We start from the raw sequence: 25,639 nt of genomic DNA, 5'->3' as shown, positions 1-25,639 counted from the left end.
TCTTCCATCAAAATGGGTAACAATAATGAGTCTGAAATAATTTTTTTAAAAAAAATATTTTAAATCATCTAAGTTCAAAGTTTAACCCTAAAGTTCTATTCCAAAAACCAAATCATTAAAACTACCTGCCTATGGCAATTTGAAATGCTCTCCTGCCTGTGAGGAAGAGGAGGCAAGCATTGATCCCTGCCTCACCACAGAAGGGTGTTTCCAAATGGTGCCAGAGGCACCCCAGAGGCACCAAGCCAGTCCTATGGGGTGTACACATACCCGCTTCTCGCTTGCTTTCTCTCTCCCTCCCAGTGAAACAAGTACCTGTTGCAGAAATTGCGGCTCTTGGCCAGGAGAGCGAGAACAAGCGAGAGGTGGGTGCGCACACATCCTGTGGGACTGGCTCAGCTTCTCTGGGTTGCCCCTAACAGCGTTTTGAAATGTGCTACTTATGAGGAGGCGGTGAGGCCAGTTGGGTACAGTGAGCCCACAATTACAGGGCTTGAGCAGGAAAAGGGCGCAACAAGCCCATCCCTGTTGCCGCCCCTTTGGCTCTGCCTCCCATCACCACCTCCTTTGCTCACCAGCTAGGGCAGCTCATTCTCCATCTGCCCTCCCTGGGTCCTTCAGATGGGGATGCAGGCGAGGGCAGTGTGTGGGAATCCCATGCAGGAACAGCCACCCATTCCTCAGTGTTGTGTCCACTGACTCTCCCCAGCCTCTGGCTCTCGAGCAAAGCAGGAGGGGAAAGAAATTCTCACAGGCTGCCTGAGGCAGGAACCTTTTGGTTGCAAGCTGCATGCAAGAAATCTTTCTCTCTTCCAACTCTACCAGAAATGAGTCTTTATGAGACTCATCATGCCTGCGCAGACTCTTGGAGCAAAAGGGAGAAAGATTTCTTGCATTCAGTGTGCAGCCAAAAGAAGTTTGAACTAGACAGAAGTTTTCTTTTACAATGGGCTTCTCTGGACACAACACTGAGGAACATGATGGAGCTACAGGTGTCAGGAATTGTGGTCCAAAACATCCCACCTGCCAGAAATGAGTCTCTGTGAGCCTCGTCATGCAACCGCCACTGCCTTGTGGAGCAGGACTCTGCAAGGCTTGTGCCATTGCAGGCACAAACAGCAGTGGGACCCCAGATGTGCTGTGTGATGAAGCTCGTGGCAGTCCGGCAGGTCATGCATGCAACGGCACAACAAGCTTTGCAGAGTCCTGCTACACAAAGTGATGGGTCAGCCACTCGGACGACACCAAGAACAGGGAGGGAAGATGATGGTGATGGGACATCCAGTCCCACACTCGCTGCCTACTGTACTCCCAAATACCCCCTCCCCCCAGGATAACAAGGCCAAGGTCATATTTCAGGGTTCAAGAAAATATAAGGCCCAGTCTTGTTTTCAGGGAAACAAGGTAACTGTAAATGCCAAATTATTAAAAGCTTGAATAAGAAGGCAATAAATGTTAATATACATTGAAATATATGATTTAAGGAAGAACTCTTTTTTTTAAAGCATGGGGAAATGAACAATGGAAACTCACCTGTACAAAATAGTTTCAAACTATGGATATATGTTAAATTATTAATGTATGGTTCATTTAACTGTAGTAGTTCACAAGTAAAATATGCAAACAGAATACAACTTTAAAAGAAAAGCAGGAGAAAAAAAAATTAGGAGCATTCCTCAAGCATTCCATGAGTGTCTCTTGCTTTTAATGTATTAGTCCTTGCCCTGAAGCACTCTAAATATAAGCAAATATCCAATGCACATTGGATTATAATTAATTAAAAAGAAAAAGAAAAAAGTATTAAGGAAAGGCATCGAAGAGAAAGAAATAAGAACATACCAAATCTAGAACAGAGATTGCTGGCAAAGCAGTCTGCTGCAGGTAATAAGAGAAGGAAAAAAGAAAGATGCACAGTGAAAATAAGGATAAATTTAGATTGCACTATGCCAAAATCATTTTCTTTTGATTTGTTACTACAGCTGAATAAAAATAAAAATCAGTGTGACAATCTAATATTTTGTTAGCAAATCTCTTAAAATAAATCAGAAAAGGAGATTGAAAAATATTTTCTGTACACACTGTTACAGAATAGAGTATTGTGGAAAAATTGCCAACTGGTTGTATTATTTTAAATTTACAATTAACAAGGAGCAGGTCTAATGGGAGTTCTAAAACTCAGAAAAACAAATACAAGATATATTTTGCAACTATTTAGAAAAATAATTTAACAGTGCAAATTTGATAATAATAATGTCAAGCTGCTCAATAATGAAGATGAAATGTTTTATAATTATAAAATATGTAGATTTTTATCCACAGTTAGGTTAAAAAACTGAATGGCAACATTAAAACTAGCAACAATTTTATGGATAGTTGTTACATTCATTTTATCGACCTAATTTTCAGTATAGAGAAGAAAAAATAAAAACAAAGCTATGAATTTAGCAAGAAATGTGTTAAAAGCAGCAATGGAAAGTAAAGCTTTTAAAAGCAGAAAAAGAAGCATAACTTAGAAAGCAATTGCTGTAAAAAATAACTCCCAAGTTGCTGAAAACAAGTTGCTGTTATAATTTTCTCATTTATCAATGTTATTTATATAGCTCCTAATACAGATTCTACATTTTTGAAGAGTATGGGATTGTTTTTGAAGTTGTATTCTTTTTCCTGATAAAGACAAAATTATTCTTGGAATGAAAATTCCAAATCCTGTTATGCTATGGACTAACAGATGAAACCTAAATTTAAAACAGCTTTTAGTGGTGAAAGATTAAAAAAGCTACACTAATGTTCTGGAATATTACATATGTATCATACAAATTAAAATTATAAAAAAAATAAGAATAGGGATTTTGTTTTTGAAAAAAAGGGAACTCAAAAGAAGGTTACCTCCCCCTAGCAATGTCTAGGCAATAGCTTGCAACACCACTTATTTGACAAATCAAGAGTAGTCAACTTCATTATATGCAATAAAAGACAGGGACATTATGAGAGTCCAGTCCTCCTTTATCCTATAGTGATAACTAATTTATATTTATGCTAGCAATATGAAGGAATTTGAACCCATGAAATGAATTTTTAAATGGATTTCTCTCATTTTACCCTTGCTCTTCTCTCGGCTTCTAGTCGTTGCATAATCAGCATAGTATCAATATCATCATCTTCTTCCTCATCTTCATCCTCATCTTTTTGCTTTGACTCTTGAAGTCGTTTCTGAAACTGCCATTCCAGCATAAGCTTGCGCAGTCGGTCGTTTTCTTCACCTGTCCGATCTGGCTTATTTTGAAGTTCCTGAATCTCTTTGCTTAGCATATCCACAATATGCATCTGCTGCTGCTTCTCCAGTTTCTCCTTAGCATCTCTCTTCCAGGGATCAGGAGACAAACTATCACTAGAGGATAGCTCTTCTTTGCTTATGGTGATATATTGGAGATCTCTTCGTTCAATGGTTCGGGGTTGTTGTTGGGGCTGCAATTCTCTAATGACCGTCTCATGAGACCTCTGAAGTGTTGAAGGCTTCTCCGGTTTCACCTGCTGAAGAGGTGGAAGCAATGGTTGAGCTGGCATTAGTGGTTGAGTACGCATTTGCCCCAGTTTTCTTTCCTGCTCTCGACGTTTTCTATCTCGTTCTTCCTCCAAGCGTGCTTTCTCCTTTTCATACCATCTCTGATGTTCCTCTCTCTTTTTGCGCTCTGCAGCAGCAGCAACCTGAGAAGACTGTGACCCCAGCTGATTTGCAGGTGGAGGTGGGGGCGGGAGAGGTAAATCCATCTGCAGTCCGTCAAAGTCAGCTGCATAGTGCATTGGTGGGGGAGGGGGAGGGGGAGGTAGGTCTGTCCTTGTGGACTGAGAAACTGCCAGCAACATTGGTTGAGTAATTATAGGTGTTTTCCAACGACCAGGCCCACTTTTGGTTAAAGAAGATCCAGAGGACATACATTTAGAGGAATTGTTTAGATGCTCCTGGCTTGATGTGCTAGAATCCACAGAAGAATTCATCCATGGATCGCTATCTGATTTTCTATCAATATATTCCATATCTTTTTGCATGGCAACTTCTAATTGATTCCTTTCTGTCTGATAAATGTTATCATCACGTAGTTCCTCTTGAGAACGTGTTACACGCTTCAAAAAAATAATAATATAATATTAGTTTGCACATATTAATAGGCCATACAGCAAGAACTAAATGGCAGCTTATTACCTTTGTACAATGATTATGAAATGCTTACTCACTTGTTCCTAAAACCAGCATTTTAACAAGTGGTAATAAATGACAAGTTTGAAGCCCTCCATTTAGCTTTTCATTCCAATCAAGTTAAACTCTAACACGGCCCGATTTTGAAACTATCTTGGCATATATTCAACATCATCAGAATCCATGCTGTATACTTCTTTTCAGAAAAATACCAAACTATTATCACTTTTACAGCTTGTGCTCCCAGAAATATTTATGTCTAAAAGCTTACATGAATAACTAACCTTTCATTTCTCCCACTACTTTGGCAACTTTTATTAAAATTACATACACACATAGACACCCACCAATATTGCAAAGGAAAAGGAACTATTTGTTCATCCTGCCTTATTGGTAATCCCCTATTTGTTTTTTTAAAACCTTCTGCAATGCTGAAAATTACTTAAATGAAGTATAAATTCCTTATTAAATGCTCCAATGTCAAAAGATACTGTGCTGCTAACTGCGAAGATTCTGTAGTATAAATACAAAATACAACTGCTGTATAGAAATGTAATAATATAGAACATACCTGAAAACTTCTAATCTGTTTATAAGCTTCACGAACTTTGCTGTGTACTTCTACAATTTATTTTAAATAAAAACAGACCAGATAGAAGAACTGGCAGCTATGAATAAAAGCAACATTTCTGTACTTCTCTTTCAAAGATCTTAATTACGGCCTAAAAATGCTTTGTTTTCAATGAATGCATTTTTATGCCCTTATTAGTCCAAAAGCACTGAATACAATGCACATATTAAAATTCATTGACATAGTAATGTCTTGGACATTTAAAAGAAAAAAATATATAAACCAAGCATTCTATACTTTGTAAAAATTAATATACTCTTCCTATACAGCAGTTTTTTCCTCAAAAGCTCTAAATGTAATTTTTTAAAATATAATTTTTAAAAATATAAATTGACAGCTTTTCAAACACAAGCAAGCAGCAGATTTCAAACACAATATAAATTAGTGCAGGATTCTAGTCTAGAAACTAGCCAAATACTAGATTTTAGGGATAGCAAAATATAATAAAATATGAAGGTATTTTTACAGCAACTTAATACTGGACCAGCCCTAGTTATTATAATTCTTATGCTATCTACAATTTCCAAACTACTAATATGGTGAAGCAAATTATTTCTAACCTGATTTGCATTATTGATGTAGTGATTATTTTCAGTGGGAATTTGGGGCTTTTCTTCATAACCTGCCCATTGATTCTGAACGGGTCCCATTCGATCCTGAGATCTGGAGGCTGGGAATGTGAAATACTCTCTGGTGTAGGTTTGTGTTGGAATGGGATATGCTTCAGGTCTAGCTGGTAGTACCTGTTCCTGTGTAGTAAATATGGAAACATCATTTACAAATGTCAAAAATAGTATCAAGCATTTTTATAAATCTTCACAGGCAAAGTTTTTTTTACTACTTCTAACCTCTGTGCAAAGATTTCCAGTAGACACTGAAGTTATCTTATTTGTAGTTCCTCCAGTATAAGCCTTTTTGGTCCCAGGACTTGGAGGCTGATCTATTGAGAGCAAGGGGATTTAAATGTTAACAAATGCAAAATCAACATTCAAAGAAGGAAAACAAGGCCTACAGGACTTATTAGCTGTTCTTTAGCAATGTTCTCCACTGTGATGCCAACCCTTTGAAACAGTCTCCCCATAAGATGTGCTGGCCCCCATCCTGTCAGTCTTCACAAGGGGCAATGAAATTTGGATATTTTTCCCCTTGTGCTTTGAGTTCTTCTGTGTTTGTGTGTATGTTGGGGGAGGGGGAATGAATATAATTATTCATCTAAATTCAGCATACTGGGAATACCATTGCACCATCCAGTCAGTTTTTGAGTGGTGCAGCCATATAGATTATTTAAACAATTAATAATAATATAATTTTCATTTTTAATAATTTAATTCATATAATTAGTTATATAAACTCCAATGTTTGACTCATTTCAGGTGTTAATTCACAGACACAGTTGTAAGCTGGTGCTTGCTTACTTGCTACATTGGGACTAGATCGGTGATCAGTTCGATTCTTCAACAGTCTATCATCCCCTGGTAATTTCTTTGGTTCATTATATTCTGTCCAAGGCATCTGAGGGTTTTCAGGTGATCCATTCTGAGCAGAATTGTTATATAGCTCAAAACCTTCACTCTTTGGTCGGGGTTTACCTGAGCCACGACGATCTGAAACTGAACAATGAGAGAGAGATTGAGAGAGATTGATAGAAAGACAGACAGACAGACATAATTATTCTGGTCTACAATGAAGACAGAAGATATTCCATTTTTAAATTGTCCCTTAATCTTCTTGGTATGTGCAATTTCAAAAAGCAAAAAACAAAAAACAAAAACCCCTGCTCATTTGCTTGCATTTCCTGGTCCTTTAGAATTCAAATGGAATGCTCTTGACTTTCTTCATTCTACACTACCTACATAATGCTCCAGGTTATATTCCTAGTTTCTCTACTAAAATTATAACCATGTTCTATAGTTGGAAAACATCATTACTTGAGAGTTTCAAGAACAAAAAAAACCCCCAACAGAAGCAGATTAGACAAAACTATCTTCAGACTAATTTTACACATGCCAAATATCATTAGAAAAAACTTTATATAAAACCTCTTAACATTCAAATTGCTTTACAACACAAATCTCTGCTTTTTCGTAGTCATTATAATTCCCTTTTAGAACAACAAGTTGAGAAAGGAGTGTTGATATTATTCTGAAGATATAAATCCCACTCAGTTAAAAGGGCAACTAAGACTAAGCATCTCATTGAATTCAATAAGATTTTAAGAGTAAAAAATAAGGTGCTTGCAAAGTAATATTTGCTATGGATGCTCAAAAGGTAGTAGCAGGTTAATCCTGAAAAAGCCTTCCAGGATTAAAACTTGTTTGTACCAAATGGAGACCACTGGAAAATTCTACAGGAGTATACTAATCTGAAATGTTGAAAAAACATCTTAGAAAAAGGAAGTGGGAAGCCAATTCCATGTTATTGGTTAGAGCAGAATTTAACTGGGCCTTTAAGCCTTCTTGAGGGAGAGAGCAATGAGCATATCAGATCACATACTAGGTACTTGAATATGCCTTATTTTTATACAAATTTAAATGTAGATTTTATATGTGGACAAATATATTTTAGTTGTTTACCTCTTTGCATCATTGGAGATGGTTGATTTAACAATGTTGCTAAACCATGGTAAATTGCTCCTTGTTTTGCCACTTCTAGTGTGACTACTGTTCCTGTTCTTGTCATCAGTTCTGCGGCTCTGAATAAGATTTGGAAATATAATAGTGAATTTGCAAGCACCTGTAGTAAGAAACTATTATAGACTAAATTCAATGCATTTAGTCATTAGAAAAATATATACAATGAATATAAATAAACTATTTATGGGAATCCAATAGAACTGTTTACAAAATAGAAAATAAACAGAAAAAACATTAAATCCTAGCAAATAATTTTGTCATTTTAGCAAATAATTTCTACCTGGCTAAGTTTAGGAGGGGGGGGGAAATCAGAATGTTCTTGTTGCTTTGGGTTTTGGCCAAAGTAAAACTTCCAAGGATCCTGGAATAATTTTAGAAAAGCATACTTTCTCTCCCTTTTGTTGCTTAGAATATTTCATTAGCCTGTGCATCTCTTGATCTTCCCTCTCTTTCCGGTCTGCCTTCAGCTATAGTTACTGATGCCTTTGACATTTTTCTGTTCTCTTCCCTTTGGCTCCAACAATTCTGCCTGAAATAACTGCAGTTTGGTCTACAATTGAATCAGAAAAGCCCTGTTCTATTCCATGTCTAAATAAAATATTCTAATATTTGATTTGGGTACAAACCACCTGAAATCAAATGTTATTTTTTTGTTTATTTCCCATAATTATGTGTCTAAGTTTCATTTATTAACAATGATATTTGCATATTAGGAACAAGAGCTGTTTTTGGCACTATGAGTGAGTTCTAGTTGGCTCTTTGGATTCTATAAGGAATATTACAGTAAAAACAAGTGGATTATGGCCTATCTTTTGAGAACCCAAGAAAGAGAACTTATTTATATACTACTAAAATGTTTGTGTCTGTTTTATAACCTTGAACTGGGCTAAATGCTGCTTCAGAGGGGAAGGGAAATTTCTGGTGCTCATTGCTAGCTTCCCATAAGGAATATCAATGGGGAAGTTGACAGGAAGTCAGAAGTTGATCCCATTTCCACTGTATTTTTGCCAACATGTCATTTTGTTCTCTTTGTTAGGTAAGAAAATGAAACAATGTTCCAGTAAGTCACCAGTTGTTTAATTCTGCTTAAAATTCTAATAGTGGTACTACAATCTGCAATACAATGCTCAAGTATATTACTCAATTACATCATCAGCAGATGATACTCAGATACTCAGAGATGGATAGATTATGAAAAGTAGTTATGGCTATGCGTCAAACATTTTATAACTTCCAGAAATACTGCAAGCTGCAATGGTGCTTAAAACTTTGTGAAGCCTTTTGCTGCTTACTGACCCATCACATCCTGGACACAAATTGTTTCAATTCCTACCCTCAAAACGTCGCTACAGAGCACTGCACACCAAGACAACTAGACACAAGAACAGTTTTTCCCCGAACGCCATCACTCTGCTAAACAAATAACTCCCTCAGCACTGTCAACTTTTCACTAAGTCTGCACTTCTATTTCTACTAGTTTTTTCTCATCATTCCTATCAATCTTTTCCTCCCACTTAGGACTGTATGACTGTAACTTGTTGCTTGTATCCTAAGATTTTTATTAATATTGATTATTTCTTCATTGCTTATTTGACCCATATGACAATCATTAAGTGTTGTACCACATGATTCTTGACAAATGTATCTTTTTCTTTTATGTACACTGAGAGCATATGCATCAAGACAAATTCCTTGTGTGTCCAATCACACTCGGCCAATAAAGAATTCTATCTATTCTATTCTAGAAGAAAAAAAATATATATATACCAAAGTGAATGAGAAAAGATCTCATTCAAGAAAAGATCTTGAATATTGACTAACTTGGCCAATAAAGAATTGTATTCTATTATTTCTTCATAAATATGACTTATGACCTTGTGTTCTTACTAAAGTCCCAGGAATCACCATCAGGAGAACACTGGACAACAATGATGTGTATGACAGTGTTGCAAGGGTATTAATATTCTCAAAAAACCAACAACAACCCACTGCTACTTGCCTAGAATTTATGAAAGCCAAAACAAGCTATTGGAAGTATGCTCTATGGATGGATAAGACCAAAATAGAACTTTGGGCTTAAGTAAAAAGCATTATACAGTGGTACCTCAAGATACGAACCCCTCGTCTTACGAACAACTCGTGATACGAACCCGGGGTTCAGAAAAATTTTGCCTCTTCTTACGAACTTTTTTCGAGTTACGAATCGGCGTTCGGAGACTGCTGGGAAGCCGCGCGGCTGTTTTAAAAGGTGACAGCCGGGCGACGGGGCTTCCCAGCACCGTCCCGAATGCCGGTTCGAAACTCGAAAAAAGTTCGTAAGAAGAGGCAAAATTTTTCTGAACCCCGGGTTCGGTTCGGGAGGTTGCTGGGAAGCCCCCCAGCCCAGCTGTCACCTTTTAAAACAGCCGCGCGGCTTCCCAGCTGACGCCGAACGCGGAAGTTAGGGTTTGGCGTTCGGCTTCGGGAGACAGCTGGGAAGCCGCGCGGCTATTTTAAAAGGTCGCAGCCGGCCTGGGGGGCTTCCCAGCACACCCCCGAACGCCGAACTTTTGCCGAACTTCCGGGTTCGGGGTTCCGATAACTCAATACCATAAATGTTATCCTCCACTGTTTCTTTGACATGATTTCCATGAAAATTGAATGAACTATGATTGAGAAACATAAAATAGGTAATAAGAAAAAATATAAAAAACAAACAAATTCACACCTGTTTTACATAATATCTGCTATATTTACAGTTTCCAGAGAATATGATATACCTTTCTTGAGAAAGTCCAACCAAACTGCGCCCATCCACACTAAGCAACTGATCCCCTGCAGCCAATCGACCATCCTGGTTACATATTTGACAAAGTAAGAGTTATATTATTTCACATAACATGCAAACAGATTTCATACAGTTTAGAAATATTTTAAATTAAAACCCTAAATATTTTTTTACAATAATTACAAATAATACTAACCACATCTGCAGCACCACCTTTTACCACAGATTTGACATAGATGCCCAGTTTATCTTGACCAGCACCCTAAAAAGATATAAAACATTTTTTTTAAAAATGCTAATGCTATAATTATGAGGACATTTTATAAAAGAGTGGTCTAACTGATTTAGATTTCCTTATTCAGAAATATTCATACAATTGGTCACAATATATATTTTTAAAGAGTTGTAGCAACCTTAGGAAATATATTTAACTATAAATGTATTTACTACAGAAGATAACACATTTTAGCAACAAAGTAAAATAAGTAGCATTACTTAACAAAAGTGATTGTGGAAATTCAAGTTAGCAACCTCTGGAGAGTTATATTCCTTCCAACAATATTTTATACACTATGGAATTTATCATCATCTTATGTATCACCTCAGTGTCAGCAATAAAGCTATCTTAGCTACCATGTGTAAGGGCATTTTATAGACTTTTAAGAATTCTAACAAGGGTAGCCACTATTGCTTTTTGTATTTCAGACTGGAATGGAAGAAATGCATATCTTGAAATCAGTTTATAAAGTTGGAGGTAAATTATTCCTAAAACAAAGATAAAGGTTTCTCCTGTCCAGTCAGCTCCAACTCTAGGAGGCAGTGTTCATCTCTATTTCTTAACTGAGAGAGCCAACAATGTCCAAGACATGCCCATGATCAAGTAACCAACAGGACTACTGTATCTCATTTAATTCAGACCTTTGGCAACTAACTGTACTGTATTTTTTTTAATTCTTTTGGTTATGAATATCAAGTATGAGAAATTTCCTATACAGAAGCTGGGGTGCAAATAGTAACATTTGCAACAGAGTTGCTCCTTGCTCCAGTAGAGACCGATGTAAACACTTATTTCCTGGACAGTCTAAGGAGCTTTTTGACAAACTATGTACAGTGGTCCCCCGATTATTGCGAGGGTTCCGTTCCAGGACCCCTCGCAATGATCGGTTTTTCGCAAAGTAGCGGTGCGGAAGTAAAAACACCATCTGTGCATGCGCAGATGGTGTTTTTACTTCCGCCGCAGCAGCGAGGAGCCGAAGATTGGGGTTTCCCCGCCGCCCACGCAAACTCCTCGCTGCTGCCGCGCCCGCCGCTTGTCCGCCCGCCGCTTGTCCGCCACCTGCCTGCCTGCCCGCGTGCCCGCCCTTCGCCCGCCCACGCCGTTCGCTCGCGCCGCTTCCCAGCTGAGTCCTGAAGCGAACTTCCGCGTTTGGCGTCAGGACTCAGCTGGGAAGCGGCGCTGGGGTTTCCCCGCCGCCCACGCAAACTCCTCGCTGCTGCCGCGCCCACCACTTGTCCGCCCGCCGCTTGTCCGCCGCCTGCCTGCCCGCCCGCCCTTCGCCCGCCCACGCCGTTCGCTCGCGCCGCTTCCCAGCTGAGTCCTGAAGCGAACTTCCGCGTTTGGCTTCAGGACTCAGCTGGGAAGCGGCGCTGGGGTTTCCCTGCCGCCCATGCAAACTCCTCGCTGATGCCCGCCGCTCGCCCTCCCGCCAGCAAGAGGGGGAAGACCCAGGGAAGCCGCCCAGCAGCTGATCTGCCCGGCGCCATCTACGCATGCGTGGCCATAGAAAAAAGGGCGCGCATGCGCAGATGGTGTTTTTACTTCCGGGTTGAAAAATCGCCATATAGCCTTTCGCAATGATCGGGATCGCGAAACGCGGGGGATCACTGTATATGTTTCCAACAACGTTCCAAAGTAAAAAATGCATTTAGTCTAAAAATGGTATATGTTGTCTGTGATGATTGTCTTTTTCTACCAAGAATATAGGTTAGCAAAAGGCACATGTGCAAAGGTAGAGAAGAAAGGGAGAAGGTAAATCACCTGAACTAACTCTGGTGATGAATGGATTGACCATTTTCACAGAGAAATTACTCACAACCACTAGATTAAATCTATCCATTAAAGGCTTCCTAATAGCTGTTACCACTGGAATATATCAACTCCCATCATGATTTGTAGATTCACATTTGAATAACGTTCAATAAGAATATGATTCTGCTTTTCTTAAACATTTTGACATTTCAAGTGAATACAATAAAAAGATGATTCTGCAAAATTACACAAAACTCTGTATTTAGTAAGCATATAAGGAGGAAAGAGTTCCCTCCAGCATTGAAATCTTTGAAGATCAGTGAATAATATCTTTGCAGTACTTTATTAGAAATAGATAGCATTTTGTATTGGAAGAGTGGTGCATCACAACAATCCTGGTAAAGCTCACAGTACTTTGAAGAGTTGCTGATAAGGCAAGTACCTCTGCATGCTACAAAATGATTTTTGTCATCAAATTCGAAGTACAACAAACTTAGCATGTAATCTTATCGCTTTCAATGGAAATATTGCAGAGTAAACTTTGATTAACTCAGTTGTAGTGCAGTGGTCAGAATAGAACAAGGTTAATATTCATAAGTAGAAATCTCATGTGTAACATTTGAGATGGATTCCAAAGTAGCTTGTAAGCTAATAGCTAGCTTAATGTTTTAATGTTGCAATGAAAAAAATACTGTCATGAATATCAGCAATTCAAATGACAAAGAAATTGGTTCAAAGGGTTTTTAACTAAACTAGAAAAAGATAACTCCAGTACTTTTATAAAGTCCTGATATATCCCAAAACATAATAAAATATAGATTCATAATATCTCCTAATGAATGATAAGATTATTCTATTAGATGTCATTTTATTAATTTCCTATTTCTTACTAAGATCTGTACAATAGTAGTAATTTTTAGACGATGCAAGTGAATATAGAAAACACAATTCCAATGAAAATGGCCTGCCTCCTCCTTTGAGTGGTTGTTTTGCAAATTTTGAGGAAACCTTATTTCTATTTAATGAATTTATCTGCTTTCTCCAACTGTGAGTGCAATGATCATTTATATCTGAGATTAAAAAAAAACTAAGTGATTTAATACTGGATTTCCAGCTTCTATATATTATTTGAGAGAGGCTACTAGACAAAACATAATATTAATTGAAAATTTTAAGTAAGACAAATTGAAAGGAAAAATAAGACAAATCTAAGGATTTTAAAAAATCAAATATAATCAAACACTTTAAAAAGAGGGAAGGTTTAGAAGTCAAATGCAACTGTATCTTTTTTATAAATTGTAACAAAAATATTCCAATTAATATTCAGATGTGAATATTTAACACAATTATTGAGGGTATGCATACACATGCCTACAAATAAGCATGGTGTTATGCTTATGCTGTTTCCTAGTTATACTTTTCTATACATACAAATACATATCTGAGCTTGCATGCACCCACACACACACAGAGAGAGCACAGATAAAGTTAAGCCTTTTTGTTTGGCTTTTTAAGATTATTTGATATAAAATAATTTTCAAGTTTCTCATTGAATTTCTCCCCTGCTTTTCTTTACAATTTCAATCATTTTAAACTGATATTTAAAATAGAAATTAAAGCCAGTCACTGTACTTTTCGTTTAATATCAGATAATAGGAACAAGCTTTATGTACAATTCATTTGCTTTTTTAATGTCATAGCTGCAAATAGATGGTAATGTTATAAAAGCAGTGCTCCAAATTTATTTGCCAAACAATTTTGGATTAAATGGAAGATTAGGAAGAATATTAAAACTATAGTTTATAGGGAAACTTTCCTGTAGAGACTTACCAAGGATTCTGTTCTTCCAACAACTGAAAACCACATTGTAGCTCAAGAAAATATAACTCCTCACTTGTTTCTTAGACTTTAACCACAACTTTCAGTCTGCTAGATTTTCCAAAACACCCAGCAGAATAATTTGGCCAGGAACTGATGCTGCATAATATCTATCAACACTAGCTACGATCGATATAACAGTCCAACTCATGCACAGCTTTGCTACTCTGATTTTCATTTAAAAGCTTTATTAAAAAGATACTGCCTAGGAAAAAAATATCAATCACTCTATTGTACAAGATATAGAAAATCCAAATTAAACAGGAAGTAATGTGCTGGCTCTCAGATTTGAAGAAATCAAATGCTAGCTCCTCCCCTCCCTCCCTCCCTCCTCCCCCAAGTGATATATTTCTAAAGTAAACTGCAAGCACACACTGCTTCCAACTCATCTGGATTTCATAAAATGTAACCATAGTGTGGTTGGAAGTTAAGCAGCATTTAACATCAAAACATATTTTAGACATAATACTACTAAATTTTGCCCCCATTCTCAGAGCATTATTATCCCTGAACCCCAAATAAGCCAATTTCTGCCACCCAAAGTGTGCTTCTTGGTACTATTATGGGTAAGCAACCATCTAAGTATAAGCAACCAGTTTGCTGCTGGAAATAATCACAGCAATAGTAGGAAATCACTCAGAACAGACTGGAAACTATTGCCCTTCAGTTAAGAATAGCTACGTTCATATAGAATGCCAATGTTGTAAACAATATGCTAACAAATATAGCTGGCCTTATAGACATTTGATCCAATACCACATCCTTGTCATTCAGCATTAATGACAGCTTTAATTAGTCCCCTATTAACTAAAAAGTGATTGGGTATTGTAGTTATTATTTCAGGAATATTATGAATTAGAAGTACAGTCTAGCAGTGAAGTCAGTGAAACCTCACTATTCCAAACATGAAAGTAATGTAATGATTGAATTGATTACAAATTTGGTTAGCTTAGAGATTTGTTTTAAAGAGCAGCCAGCAATTTGCATTTGGTTAGTCGGTAACAATTTGTATTCGGTTAGTCAATGAGAAAGCACAAAGTCAACAATTTCAAATTGCCAGATATTTCTCAATTGCTAAAATGCCATTACAGAATATATTAAGACCAATGACATCCATTTGCAATTTTCTTCTTCTTTAATTTTAGATAATAGCACCTAAAAGTACCATCTATTTAGCAGAAAATTTGATATTTATCAACTCTTTATTACAAAACATTTAAGAGGCAGATTAAAATACTTAAGATGATTATACATTAATCCTATTAAAATTATAAAAGAAAAATGTACTTGTCTAATAAGGTTATTTTAAAGAAGTCTTAATTCTCTACTAGATTAATTTTGGCTTCAGGAAAAAAACAGTCCTAGCTCCCCATTGATTCTTTCCCTAAACCTGCTTCTTCATAAATAAACAGAAATAAATCAATGTGATTAGATTAATAGAAATTTTAGACAGCCTAGAACAGAATAATATATCAAACATATAAATTATTCCATTGTCTCATTCTACAAGCTAATTTTTCCCTTGCTTCAAAAAGGCAGGTGAAATTGTTTACGTGTTAATAAATTACACTAGGTATTCTTCAAAACCAAACTCTCCTAGAAGAAGTCAGATATAACCTTACAATGTGTTCTGTTTGAATCTTAATGCAAAATGCTCAATGAATCAATAGCTTTTGAGACAAAAATAGCAAATTCATTTCAGTGGTGCAATAACATTTAGAAATTATTTACATACTGTTTAAGATAAATGTATATCAGACTAACATCCATGTGAATTCTTCCTTAAAAATCAATAGGAAGAAATTTCATTTGTTCATTTGCTATTTACTTCATTCCTTATTATATTTATATCCCATCTTTTCTCTGGGAGCTAAACATTGTATACATACTGTACAACTTAGGATATGATCCCATAAATAAAAATACATTTACAGAATAATCTTAAAAAATGTTTCAAACAACACAGAGCATGGGGGGAGCTTTATTTTTAGTTACATGAATTTAGTATTTTTCAATACTGGAGCAGTGCACCATCTGCTGGGTAAACTGTTGAGTCAAGAATTTACTTTAGATTACACTCAGATTGCTGCTACAAACTTGGAAATCAACAAACAAGTCTTTCTTGCTTGGACAATATAGATGTACTGTATAGCTAATGAGATACATTAAAAGTAAAGCCTCTAGAAAATTGAATACAACCTGATAATTTAATGAACACATTTATGTGGTTTTCTTGACAACAATATGTAACTAGTTAGTTATTGTAGTCTTCCTGATTTTATTTATTTGAGGTGGGGGAGAGTTTTTAATCTATAACCATCCATTCATGTTTTAGCTAAATTGATCAGGATTTCAACTTCTAGCTGCAACATCAACAAAAACTGTCTCTAATTCAAAAGCTGGGGCAGTGGGAAAGAAAAAAGACAAAATAGATATTTGTTTCTAAGAAAAAAATGTTGATATTAACCAAGTGTCCAAACAATCCTGTTATGTTGAGTTTACAGACATGGAATCTTGGGAAGCCCAAGTATGTGCCCATTCACCTGAACCGCCATTTTGCATCTTTAACTGATAATAATAACAATAACAACAACAACAACAACAACAACAGAATTGGGAGGAACCTTGGAGGTCTTCCAGTCCAACCCCCTGCTTAGGCAGGAAACCCTACACTATTTCAGACAAATGGTTGTCCAATATCTTAAAAACATCCAGTGTTGGAGCATCACAACTTCTGGAGGCAAGCTGTTCCATTGATTAATTGTTCTAACTGTCATGAACTTTTAACTCTAACTTTTCAGCTTCTGGGATTCTCCCTTTAGTCATCTGTGAGGTAAACAACAAGTTGGTCTGCAAGTGTCTCAGGATTAAGAAAGGTTATTCTCATGTGGGGGAAAATATGCCTACAATATATAGCATTTAATATTTTGTCACATGGGAAATGCCCTGTTTTGCTCACACTAAGAGATTTCAGGTATGTCTAACAGAAAAATCTTGTAAGATTGCATTGACTTTTAATTTTGAAAAGCAAGAAATATCATGATGGACATCACAACCTGCTCCCATACCAGCTAGCCTCCCTATTAAGATAAAGTAGAGATACTCTCTTGTGTCTCATCTGTAGAGAAAGAACAGCTGCCCCAAAAATGTGGTCGTAGTGAAAACTTAAAAAAGAAAAATCCTAATCAAACAAGTTTTTAAAACTTTGTTACTCTATGAGGGCTCCCAATATTTATTCATATTAAACTACACACAATCTATTGTTATCACTTCAAATAACAAGTTTCATATCAATAAATCTTTTAGTACCTTAGCAGCAACTATGCTTAGTCCCATTCCATTTTGTTTCTTTAGTGTTACAGTAATTATTTCAGGTTCTTTCCTCAGTGGCTGAGCCTGATGAAACAAAATATAGAGAAAATATTGAGTACGTACTGGCTAGAGCACTTCCTGAGAAATAATGTTGACTTTATTTTAAACATTGACCGTATCCTGCTATCTTAATTATTCCAATGCTAAGGTGTAATTAAAAAAAGCATTATTAGAGGAATGCTTTTATTTCCACTGTAAGAAAAAGTTGGGGAATCCTACATTCTATTTTTAAAATATTTTCACATTAGTACAAAATCTTATACAGTGGTAACTCTACCTAAAAATGTCTCTACTTACAAACTTTTCTAGATAAGAACTGGGTGTTCAAGATTTTTTTGCCTCTTCTCAAGAACCATTTTCCACTTACAAAACCGAGCGTCCGAAAATGTAACCGGAAAAGGCAGGGAGAAGCCTCTGGGGGGGCCCACTCTAGGAATCTCCTGGGAGGAAACAGGGCTGGAAAAGGCAGGGAAAAGCCTCTGTGGGGCCTCTCTAGGAATCTCCTGGGAGGAAACAGGGACGGAAAAGGCAGGAAGAAACTTCCATGGGGCCTCTCTAGGAATCTCCTGGGAGGAAACAGGGCCTCCACCCTCCCTGTGGTTTCCCAATCGCACACATTATTTGCTTTTACATTGATTCCTGTGGGAAAAATTGCTTCTTCTAACAAACTTTTCTACTTAAGAAGCTGGTCACGGAATGAATTAAGTTCGTAAGTAGAGGTACCACTGTATTTCATTGCATAGTTTAATGTATTTATTTCTGTTATCTTTTCTGTAATATGAATACTTGCCAAATCTGCATTGTCTTGTAACAGATGGCTCTCATAATCTGCACCTTCAAAATATATTGTCCAAGTTCCTGGTGAGCGTGGATGAGGTATTAACCTGCAAAAAGCTAAATGAAAATGTTAATGGATAACAAGACTTTTCTTTATGAGCAAATAAGTTAATTACAACACTAGAGAGATCTCCAAAAACTTACTCCATAAAGGATTTCATTACTAAAAAAATATTGGGCATCAATTTGGTAAATACATTTATTCAATTGCAGTTATTATAACCTACATCAAACCATAGATTCTGGGTGGTGTAGAACAGAGTAATAAGAATACTGGACAAAACAGAAACGAAAAGTACAAATTATTTTATTATGGCCATTAAATTGCACAAGAAACTAAAGCTGTATAAAGATGGGCCTCAAGATGATATAAAACAATCATTGCGCTAAAACAGATTGGATAATGCAATGTGTGACGAGATGGGGACTGATGGGGACGAGATAAAGAGATGCTGCCTAGGAAACATTCAGACAAGAAGGGAAGGAACCTGCAATTGCTTAATGGTCAGGGAGAGAAACTTAGGAAGAACCTGCCCTAATTGACCAGACTGTTAAAAGTGATGGTGGAAAGTTTGTACCTTCAGACTTGCAAGGTTCTGTTAGTGTAGCCTTTAAATAAAGTAGATTTACCTCTCATCTAGTCATGTTTCCTGTCTGGGAGGGCTGACATGTAATTTCTACATAAATGCTAGCTAAAAAATAAAAAAGCTAACCTCTTTGGCAGAGTGGATCTAAAAATTCCTGTAATCCATTTGGAATGTTTCGGACAACATCACAAGAGTAACCATCTTCTGGGAGAAGAAAAGGAAGCTGAAGATCAGGGTCTTCTTCTAACTGTACTTCTCTACCATCACTACGAGCTAGTTCATCAGCAGTATTTTCTGCAACAGCTACCACATTTTCTATTAATTCCTAATGGAAAGAGGAAAAATATGCAGCATTACACATGGAAATCAAGGCAAGGGAATTCTACATTTTTGCTGTCTGGAGTTAGTCATGTTATTAATTGATTCAGAGACCAATGCAGATATTCATTGTTTGGTTAAGAAGAATACTTCATTTGGTAAGACATATTTCAAGAATATTAAATATCAGGAAGAAAACATTTAGACTACTATCACCGTTCCACCCTTGGGATCAGAATTTTTATTGTTATTGAAGCAGTTGTCAGGCAAAATATCAGGTAACTCTATAACTTAGTGATGGCAATTCCAGTAGTCTTGGCTGTAATTGTTATGCCAGAACTGCACTGTTGCCTGGTGAGGAACCCATACATCTCCTGGCAATAATCCTTTGACCACAGGGGGTGTGGCAATGGCTTTAACTTTGAGGACTGTTCATAATTTTTAATTTGTTTGATGCCATTGCAACTTTAAACAACAGCTGAACAGATGGCTGTTAAGTGAGGATATCATTGTTAGGAAATACAAGCCAAAAAATATGCATTGACTCATTATGTAAAAGATAAATTCCTAAATATGAGAATCATAAGATCTGAACAGAGAATAGCCATCTAAACTACAAAAGCCAGCAGAACTAGAATAATAAATAACATGACTATGGAGAAGTTTTTACTTAGCACAGAATATAAATTCAGGTTGGGTGTAACAGTTGCTCTGGAACATCTTCCCAAATAGTTCTAACTCTGTAGATAATTAAAAGGTTTCTGACCTTGTTACACGTATCATGGTGAATACATAATTCAGAGACAAGCATTTAGATTTATTTTACGGGTACTCTTCACTTACTGACCACCTGTTCAGTGCCAATAAAAAGGTAGACTTATGACTTGCCTTTAAATGTTGTGGCCAATGCACCATCCCTGAGGTCACACAATTTCTATTTGGACAACTGGCAAACAATCCACATTTTCAATTTTTGCAGCACCCTTCAATCACATGATTACCATTTATGACCTTCACAGCCTGCTCCCAACAAGCAAAGTCAATGGGGAAGCAGGCAGAAAGTCACAACTTGTGAGCAGATGACAGTGCACTTAATGACCCCTGGTGACTGGCTTAATGACAGCAGCTGGCATTGATGTCTTAAGTCAGTAACATCTCATGATATTTCATTTAACATCCACACCACTTAGTGACAAAATTGTCAACCCCAATTGCAGTAGGTGAGACCTACCTATATATTCTTTGTAGAAAAAAAAAGGTACCATGCACACAATAAATCTCCCACTCCCCCACTAATTGAAAACTGTATTTTCAACATTGGTATTAGCTTCCTTAAGTAAAAGTTTTCATTCACTGCCATATAATCTCCCCTGTATTACATAAACCTATATTGAATGCCCTTCAATCACTACCCACCCCAAATTTAAAAATAAGATTAACTTACTGGTGGGATAAATGGCTCATCTGGGGCACAGTGATAGTTTTGTAGCAATGCATGCAGTTGTAAAGAATTGAGTTTAAAACAGGTACTATTAATATTAGGAATGTCTTCAGGAGAATACTTATCCATAGTTAGTAATGTAGTTGCCTGGGAAAAAAGATGATTATAAGTAAATCCACTTTGATACTAACATACATAGCAGTGAACAGTATAACATAGATAAATGCTTCTGATTTAGTTCAGTACTTAAGTTCATCAAGAAAATATTGAAACAGTGCAATTTTCCATTTGGATTATGCTTTGTCTCCTCATTTTTTTTCTTCAATCAGTCAACATACCATAATCATTGGACAAACTTAAAATATAGCTTGATTTTGTCTTGTCATGGATTGGTTTAACATTACACATTATAAGCTTAATCAACAAAAATGCTGAAGTTTTATTTGTTCTCCACCCTTTGGGTTTGTTTAGGAATGAACTGCAAAACATACAGTATATATTGATTGAAAGCTAAATTAAAATAATGTATCATCACATTTCTATGGAAGGTTTTCAGACAGATTTATACTGAAAACTGTTTTAAGGAAATTCTTATAAACCAAGTAACTCCAACTTTGGACATAGTTCACATTTATTATTTTAAAATATTCTCTTTTCATCCAAAGGCTAGCTATATGAAAGTGGTTCACAAAATATGAATGTATATATGAATATAATAAACAACATATACATCAAATTGTAATGTAATGATAGTTTTTTATGGTTTCTGGGGTTTTTCTAGATTTTAATGAGTTAATTGGATTGTGTATTGTATATTTTATATGTTGTGAGCCGCCCCAAGTCCTCGGAGAGGAGCAGAATAGAAATCCAATCAATCAATCATAAATAATAAATAAATAATTATTTAAATAATTACCCAATAAAATAAAACACCCAAAAGCGATAGATCTAATCATTTCTGAGGGCCATGAGTGATCAAGAGACATTTTTTAAAAAAATTAAGTATGTTTGAGGCTGGCATTTGGTTGTACAGCATCCCAGCTTACCATTTATTAAAGATATATGGAACAATAAATAGAACTTGAGATTACCATATGTTTTTCTGGTTGCCAGAAGACGGACTCAACAGGAAAGGGTTTTTTAAGTGACTGTGCATTAATATTGTATTCAGATGCTTTTACATTGAAAATTGTGCTGCATGATTTCCCTTTGCTAAATAGCAAGATCTCTTTAGTTTCCTTTATCAAAAGTTCCCACATTCTTTACAGAAATATGAAGCGAATGTCAAAACATTCAGTTTAGCAATGACAAGGAATGCGAGTTCTGACTGTCAAGAAACAGAAGAAATTTTCCTGTCTAGGTTATAATGGCTTCTACCTCTGTGTCAGCCCAGAGCCCCACTGCACCCTGCCCCAGGCTACCCTCCACCCTCACATGACTGCAGCAAAGCACCTGGATCCTTGTGGAAACAGACAACATACACAAAGTGAGGGGAATGGAAAGGAAGGAAGCAAAATGAAATCAGAGGGCTTCTGAGGGACAGGATTGGGAAGGTGGCTTCCTCCAGGGGAGAGAGCTTTTGAACCTTGGAAGAGCCAGAATGAGAATCTGGTTCCTCCAGATCCTGCGGTGGTGGAGTGGGAGGCGAGACAGGCATTTCCCCACCTGCCCCACAAGCCCCCCGCCAACTCGCCACCCTCTCTGCCCTGCCAACCGCTCCTGCCACAGTCAGGGAAACGCCACAGCCAGGGGCGAGGAGGAAGCTGCAAGGACTGTCAGGCCGGGGCTTCTCTATCTACTTGCCCAAGCAGGCTTCTGCTGTGGCCCCAAACCTTTGGCAGGGAGAGAGGGAAAACCCAGCCTGCTGTTCTTGCAGCCGCCATGGAAACAGCAGTGTGAGAACAGCCACCGCCAAACGCAAGGGGGTGGGTCTGGCAGAAACAGCAGGCTGAACTTTCCCTGCCCGGAGCACGAGACTGGCAAGAGGAGGAGCTGCGGTGGCAGGCCATTCACACTGGCAAAGTTTGGTGCAGGAGGCTTTCCAGGCTCAACAGAACTGATTAAAAAATATGGGAATTTCTAAAGCTGTTTATTAAAAATTATTAAATACTGTTTTATACAACTCAATGTATGTACCTCAAAAGACTGTGAATTTTTTTCTAATACACTGAAATACCTACTTGTACTATCCGACTGAGATGACAATCAGCAGCCAGCTCCAAACCCTGTTTTTCTGCCCAGGCTTCTATATGACCCAACTGTTGACGAATAATAGCTCCCCAATAATGTGAACATAGTCCTGAATCAGGATCAGTAACCAATCTGTTAAAAAGCCACATGTTGATAAAATGAAATAGCTGGGAGAAGAGTTGTATTGTCAGTGCTGCATTCACTCTGCATCGACGCAACAGAGACATGGCTCCAGTTAATGTATGCAAGACATCATCTATAAGAAAAAAGTTGCACAACATTTACTCAGCAATAATTTTTAAATGGAACTATGCATATCATTTACAGAAAGAGAATACTGAACACCTTACATTACTTTATAATATATCACATATTATAAACTTTTAATATTAATGTAATATATAATTAACACAAACATATTGATCAAATTTGTTACCTTAGTTGTAACATAAATAGTATGGAAACATGGAACCAGCAGTCTTATTCTTATTTGCAGTTACAATTTATAATAAATTAAAGGGTAAATGTTTCATAATCTAAGCCACAAACAAGATAATTAAGGAATTCACTGGGGAATTTATAGTTATTACTTCCCAATATAGTTTTATTGTTGGGTATTCCAAAACTGTACACTTGGGCATTCCATCCCATCAAACTTTAGCTGAGATTTTTCTAAACTTTACATATTATTTTAGTAATGCTACCATCTAAATCCTACTCAATAGTATTTTAGTATTCCACTATTAGTTTCAGTAAAATAATATAAACTGCTGAGGTTTATGTAAAGTAACTTTTCTCCACAATGAAGTCACATATATCTTTACTCTAAGACCCTATTAGAGCATAATTATATTCATTTACATCTCCACAGTTAATTGTGTATGTACTTACATTAACAAGTACATTCTAATATCACACAAATAATAATGCAATGGATGTCATGGTTTTCAGTAGGTGACCAGGTTCCCTAAATAAATAAATGTTTTTATGTATAGGTAAATAAAATATTTCTTACTGTGCATGAATATACTTAGCAGGGTTTCCTACATATGCTCATTATGTTATCACAGTCTTGTTAAGATAACATACATTATAATTAATATAACAAAATATTATTAACCTATTTTAGGTCTTTGAGGATTGTTCTCTTCTGGATCATCAAGGAATGCAGGCATATAGTTATTAAGCTCTGACTGAAGACAGTGGACCAAGTATCTGAAAAGTAAAACAATAGGCAAATAACTTCAAGTTTGTAGTGCTATGAAAAATAATTTCATTACAAACACAGAAAAGCTAAATCTCCCAGATTCCCTATAGGTAACAACTTAAAAACAAATCCCATTTTTCTATGGTGTTTATTTTTAAACAAGCATACTAGTAGCCTACATATATTCTGTTTTCCCCAAAATAAGACATCCCTTGATAATAAGCCCAATTGGGTTTTTGAGTGCATGGTAACAAGGCCAAGCTTATTTCAGGGTTCAAAAAAAAAATAAGACAGGGTTTAATTTTTGGTGAAACATGGTACATACACCTATATCGATTGTGTGTGTAGCTTACAACCCCCCCCCCCCCCAATAATATAATATATAATTGTTGGGGGGAACCAACAGTTTTAAAATACAATGCTAATCCAATATTCCTGAATACTCCTTAGAATTCCAAACTGAATGTTTCTTTTATAACCATAGAACAATTTAGTTTTTCAGAATATAGTAACTATGACACACACACACACACACACACATATATATTAAACAATATTTTTTAAAATAAAAAGAATATACATCAGAACATTTACACTTTTAGAAACACACATTACTTTGTTTCTAAACAGATTTAGAATTCAATCGGAATAAACACTACTTATTAAGAAAAACTAAAATGGATCCCCAAGGATAAATTAGTTTTCCTTACTTAAATGCCATCTGAACTAGGTGTGCCAAAACATCTTGTGCATCTAATGTGATTCGACTTAAGTCTCGATCCTGCTTAATAAAGTTTAGCAACTCAGATGCATTTGCCATCCAAAAAGCAAGTGCCCCAGCAATATTCTTCTGTTTCTGCAAATATTGAAAAAGGGTTGTAAACATCAACATAAATTCATCCGGCATTTCAGCTTTCATTCTGTCAAAGGCTCTGTTAGATAGACCAGTACTAATAACCAAACATATCTCAGTTACCAGATACTTGCAAAGAATTTATATGAATCTGCAAATAATATAAAGTGCGTGTTACAACTGCTTTAAATTGCAAATTGAATGATAAAATATTAAGTTTTCCAAACGCTGTTAATGAAATGGACTTGGCATGTTGTCATGAAATGTTGAAAGCTTAGATGTATGCATTATCTGGTAATCTGTATGTGTGTGAGCACACATTCATTAATACACAGTCACCCAAATACTGCCTAGTCACTGGATTTGACACCAAGCAGTATCAAGTACTGATCTATCTCACCCTTTCCCGACCACAAATGCTAGGCCAGGCAACCTCAGATGAGATCCAAAGAACAGAACCACAGACAAAATAAACAAAAAAAAGGAAGGAAAAGAACTTTTGTCATTGCATCTCTGTACTGAAGTGCGTTAAGCAGAAATTATGAAATGCTGATAGGCTGCGCAGTCAAAAAAGGATTTTAGTACTGCATGTTCCAGTTGCTGAATGAGTGTTATGTTCAATCCAGCTGTAGGCATATTGTATTTTACATGGAAGCAGCATGAGAAACTGAGCTAAGCCAACATAGCTAGGATCAGTTCCC

The 25,639-nt window shown here is 36.5% G+C and overlaps 1 protein-coding gene across 20 annotated transcripts in view; it reads right to left on the bottom strand.

Moving 5' to 3' along the window:
• AFDN (afadin, adherens junction formation factor) overlaps nucleotides 1–25,639 on the bottom strand; it is a 111,060-nt gene that overhangs the window by 14,854 nt on the left and 70,567 nt on the right. For all 20 annotated transcript variants that reach the window (XM_070733860.1, XM_070733865.1, XM_070733867.1 and 17 more), the window contains 14 exons: nucleotides 24,796–24,941; nucleotides 23,999–24,093; nucleotides 22,869–23,134; nucleotides 20,692–20,835; nucleotides 19,056–19,254; nucleotides 18,296–18,399; nucleotides 17,443–17,529; nucleotides 10,423–10,488; nucleotides 10,219–10,292; nucleotides 7,400–7,518; nucleotides 6,242–6,436; nucleotides 5,675–5,766; nucleotides 5,387–5,575; nucleotides 3,100–4,122 (listed from right to left, as the gene is read on the bottom strand). In XM_070733860.1, the coding sequence (XP_070589961.1) occupies nucleotides 3,100–4,122; nucleotides 5,387–5,575; nucleotides 5,675–5,766; nucleotides 6,242–6,436; nucleotides 7,400–7,518; nucleotides 10,219–10,292; nucleotides 10,423–10,488; nucleotides 17,443–17,529; nucleotides 18,296–18,399; nucleotides 19,056–19,254; nucleotides 20,692–20,835; nucleotides 22,869–23,134; nucleotides 23,999–24,093; nucleotides 24,796–24,941 (2,799 nt within the window). The remainder of the gene's footprint in view (nucleotides 1–3,099; nucleotides 4,123–5,386; nucleotides 5,576–5,674; nucleotides 5,767–6,241; nucleotides 6,437–7,399; nucleotides 7,519–10,218; nucleotides 10,293–10,422; nucleotides 10,489–17,442; nucleotides 17,530–18,295; nucleotides 18,400–19,055; nucleotides 19,255–20,691; nucleotides 20,836–22,868; nucleotides 23,135–23,998; nucleotides 24,094–24,795; nucleotides 24,942–25,639) is intronic.

Source organism: Erythrolamprus reginae, chromosome 1 (genome assembly GCF_031021105.1).
Source record: "Erythrolamprus reginae isolate rEryReg1 chromosome 1, rEryReg1.hap1, whole genome shotgun sequence".
Classification (NCBI taxonomy): domain Eukaryota; kingdom Metazoa; phylum Chordata; class Lepidosauria; order Squamata; family Dipsadidae; genus Erythrolamprus; species Erythrolamprus reginae.
The sequence above is the reverse complement of the archived record's forward strand: the minus strand, read 5'-3'. Positions and strand labels throughout refer to the sequence as shown.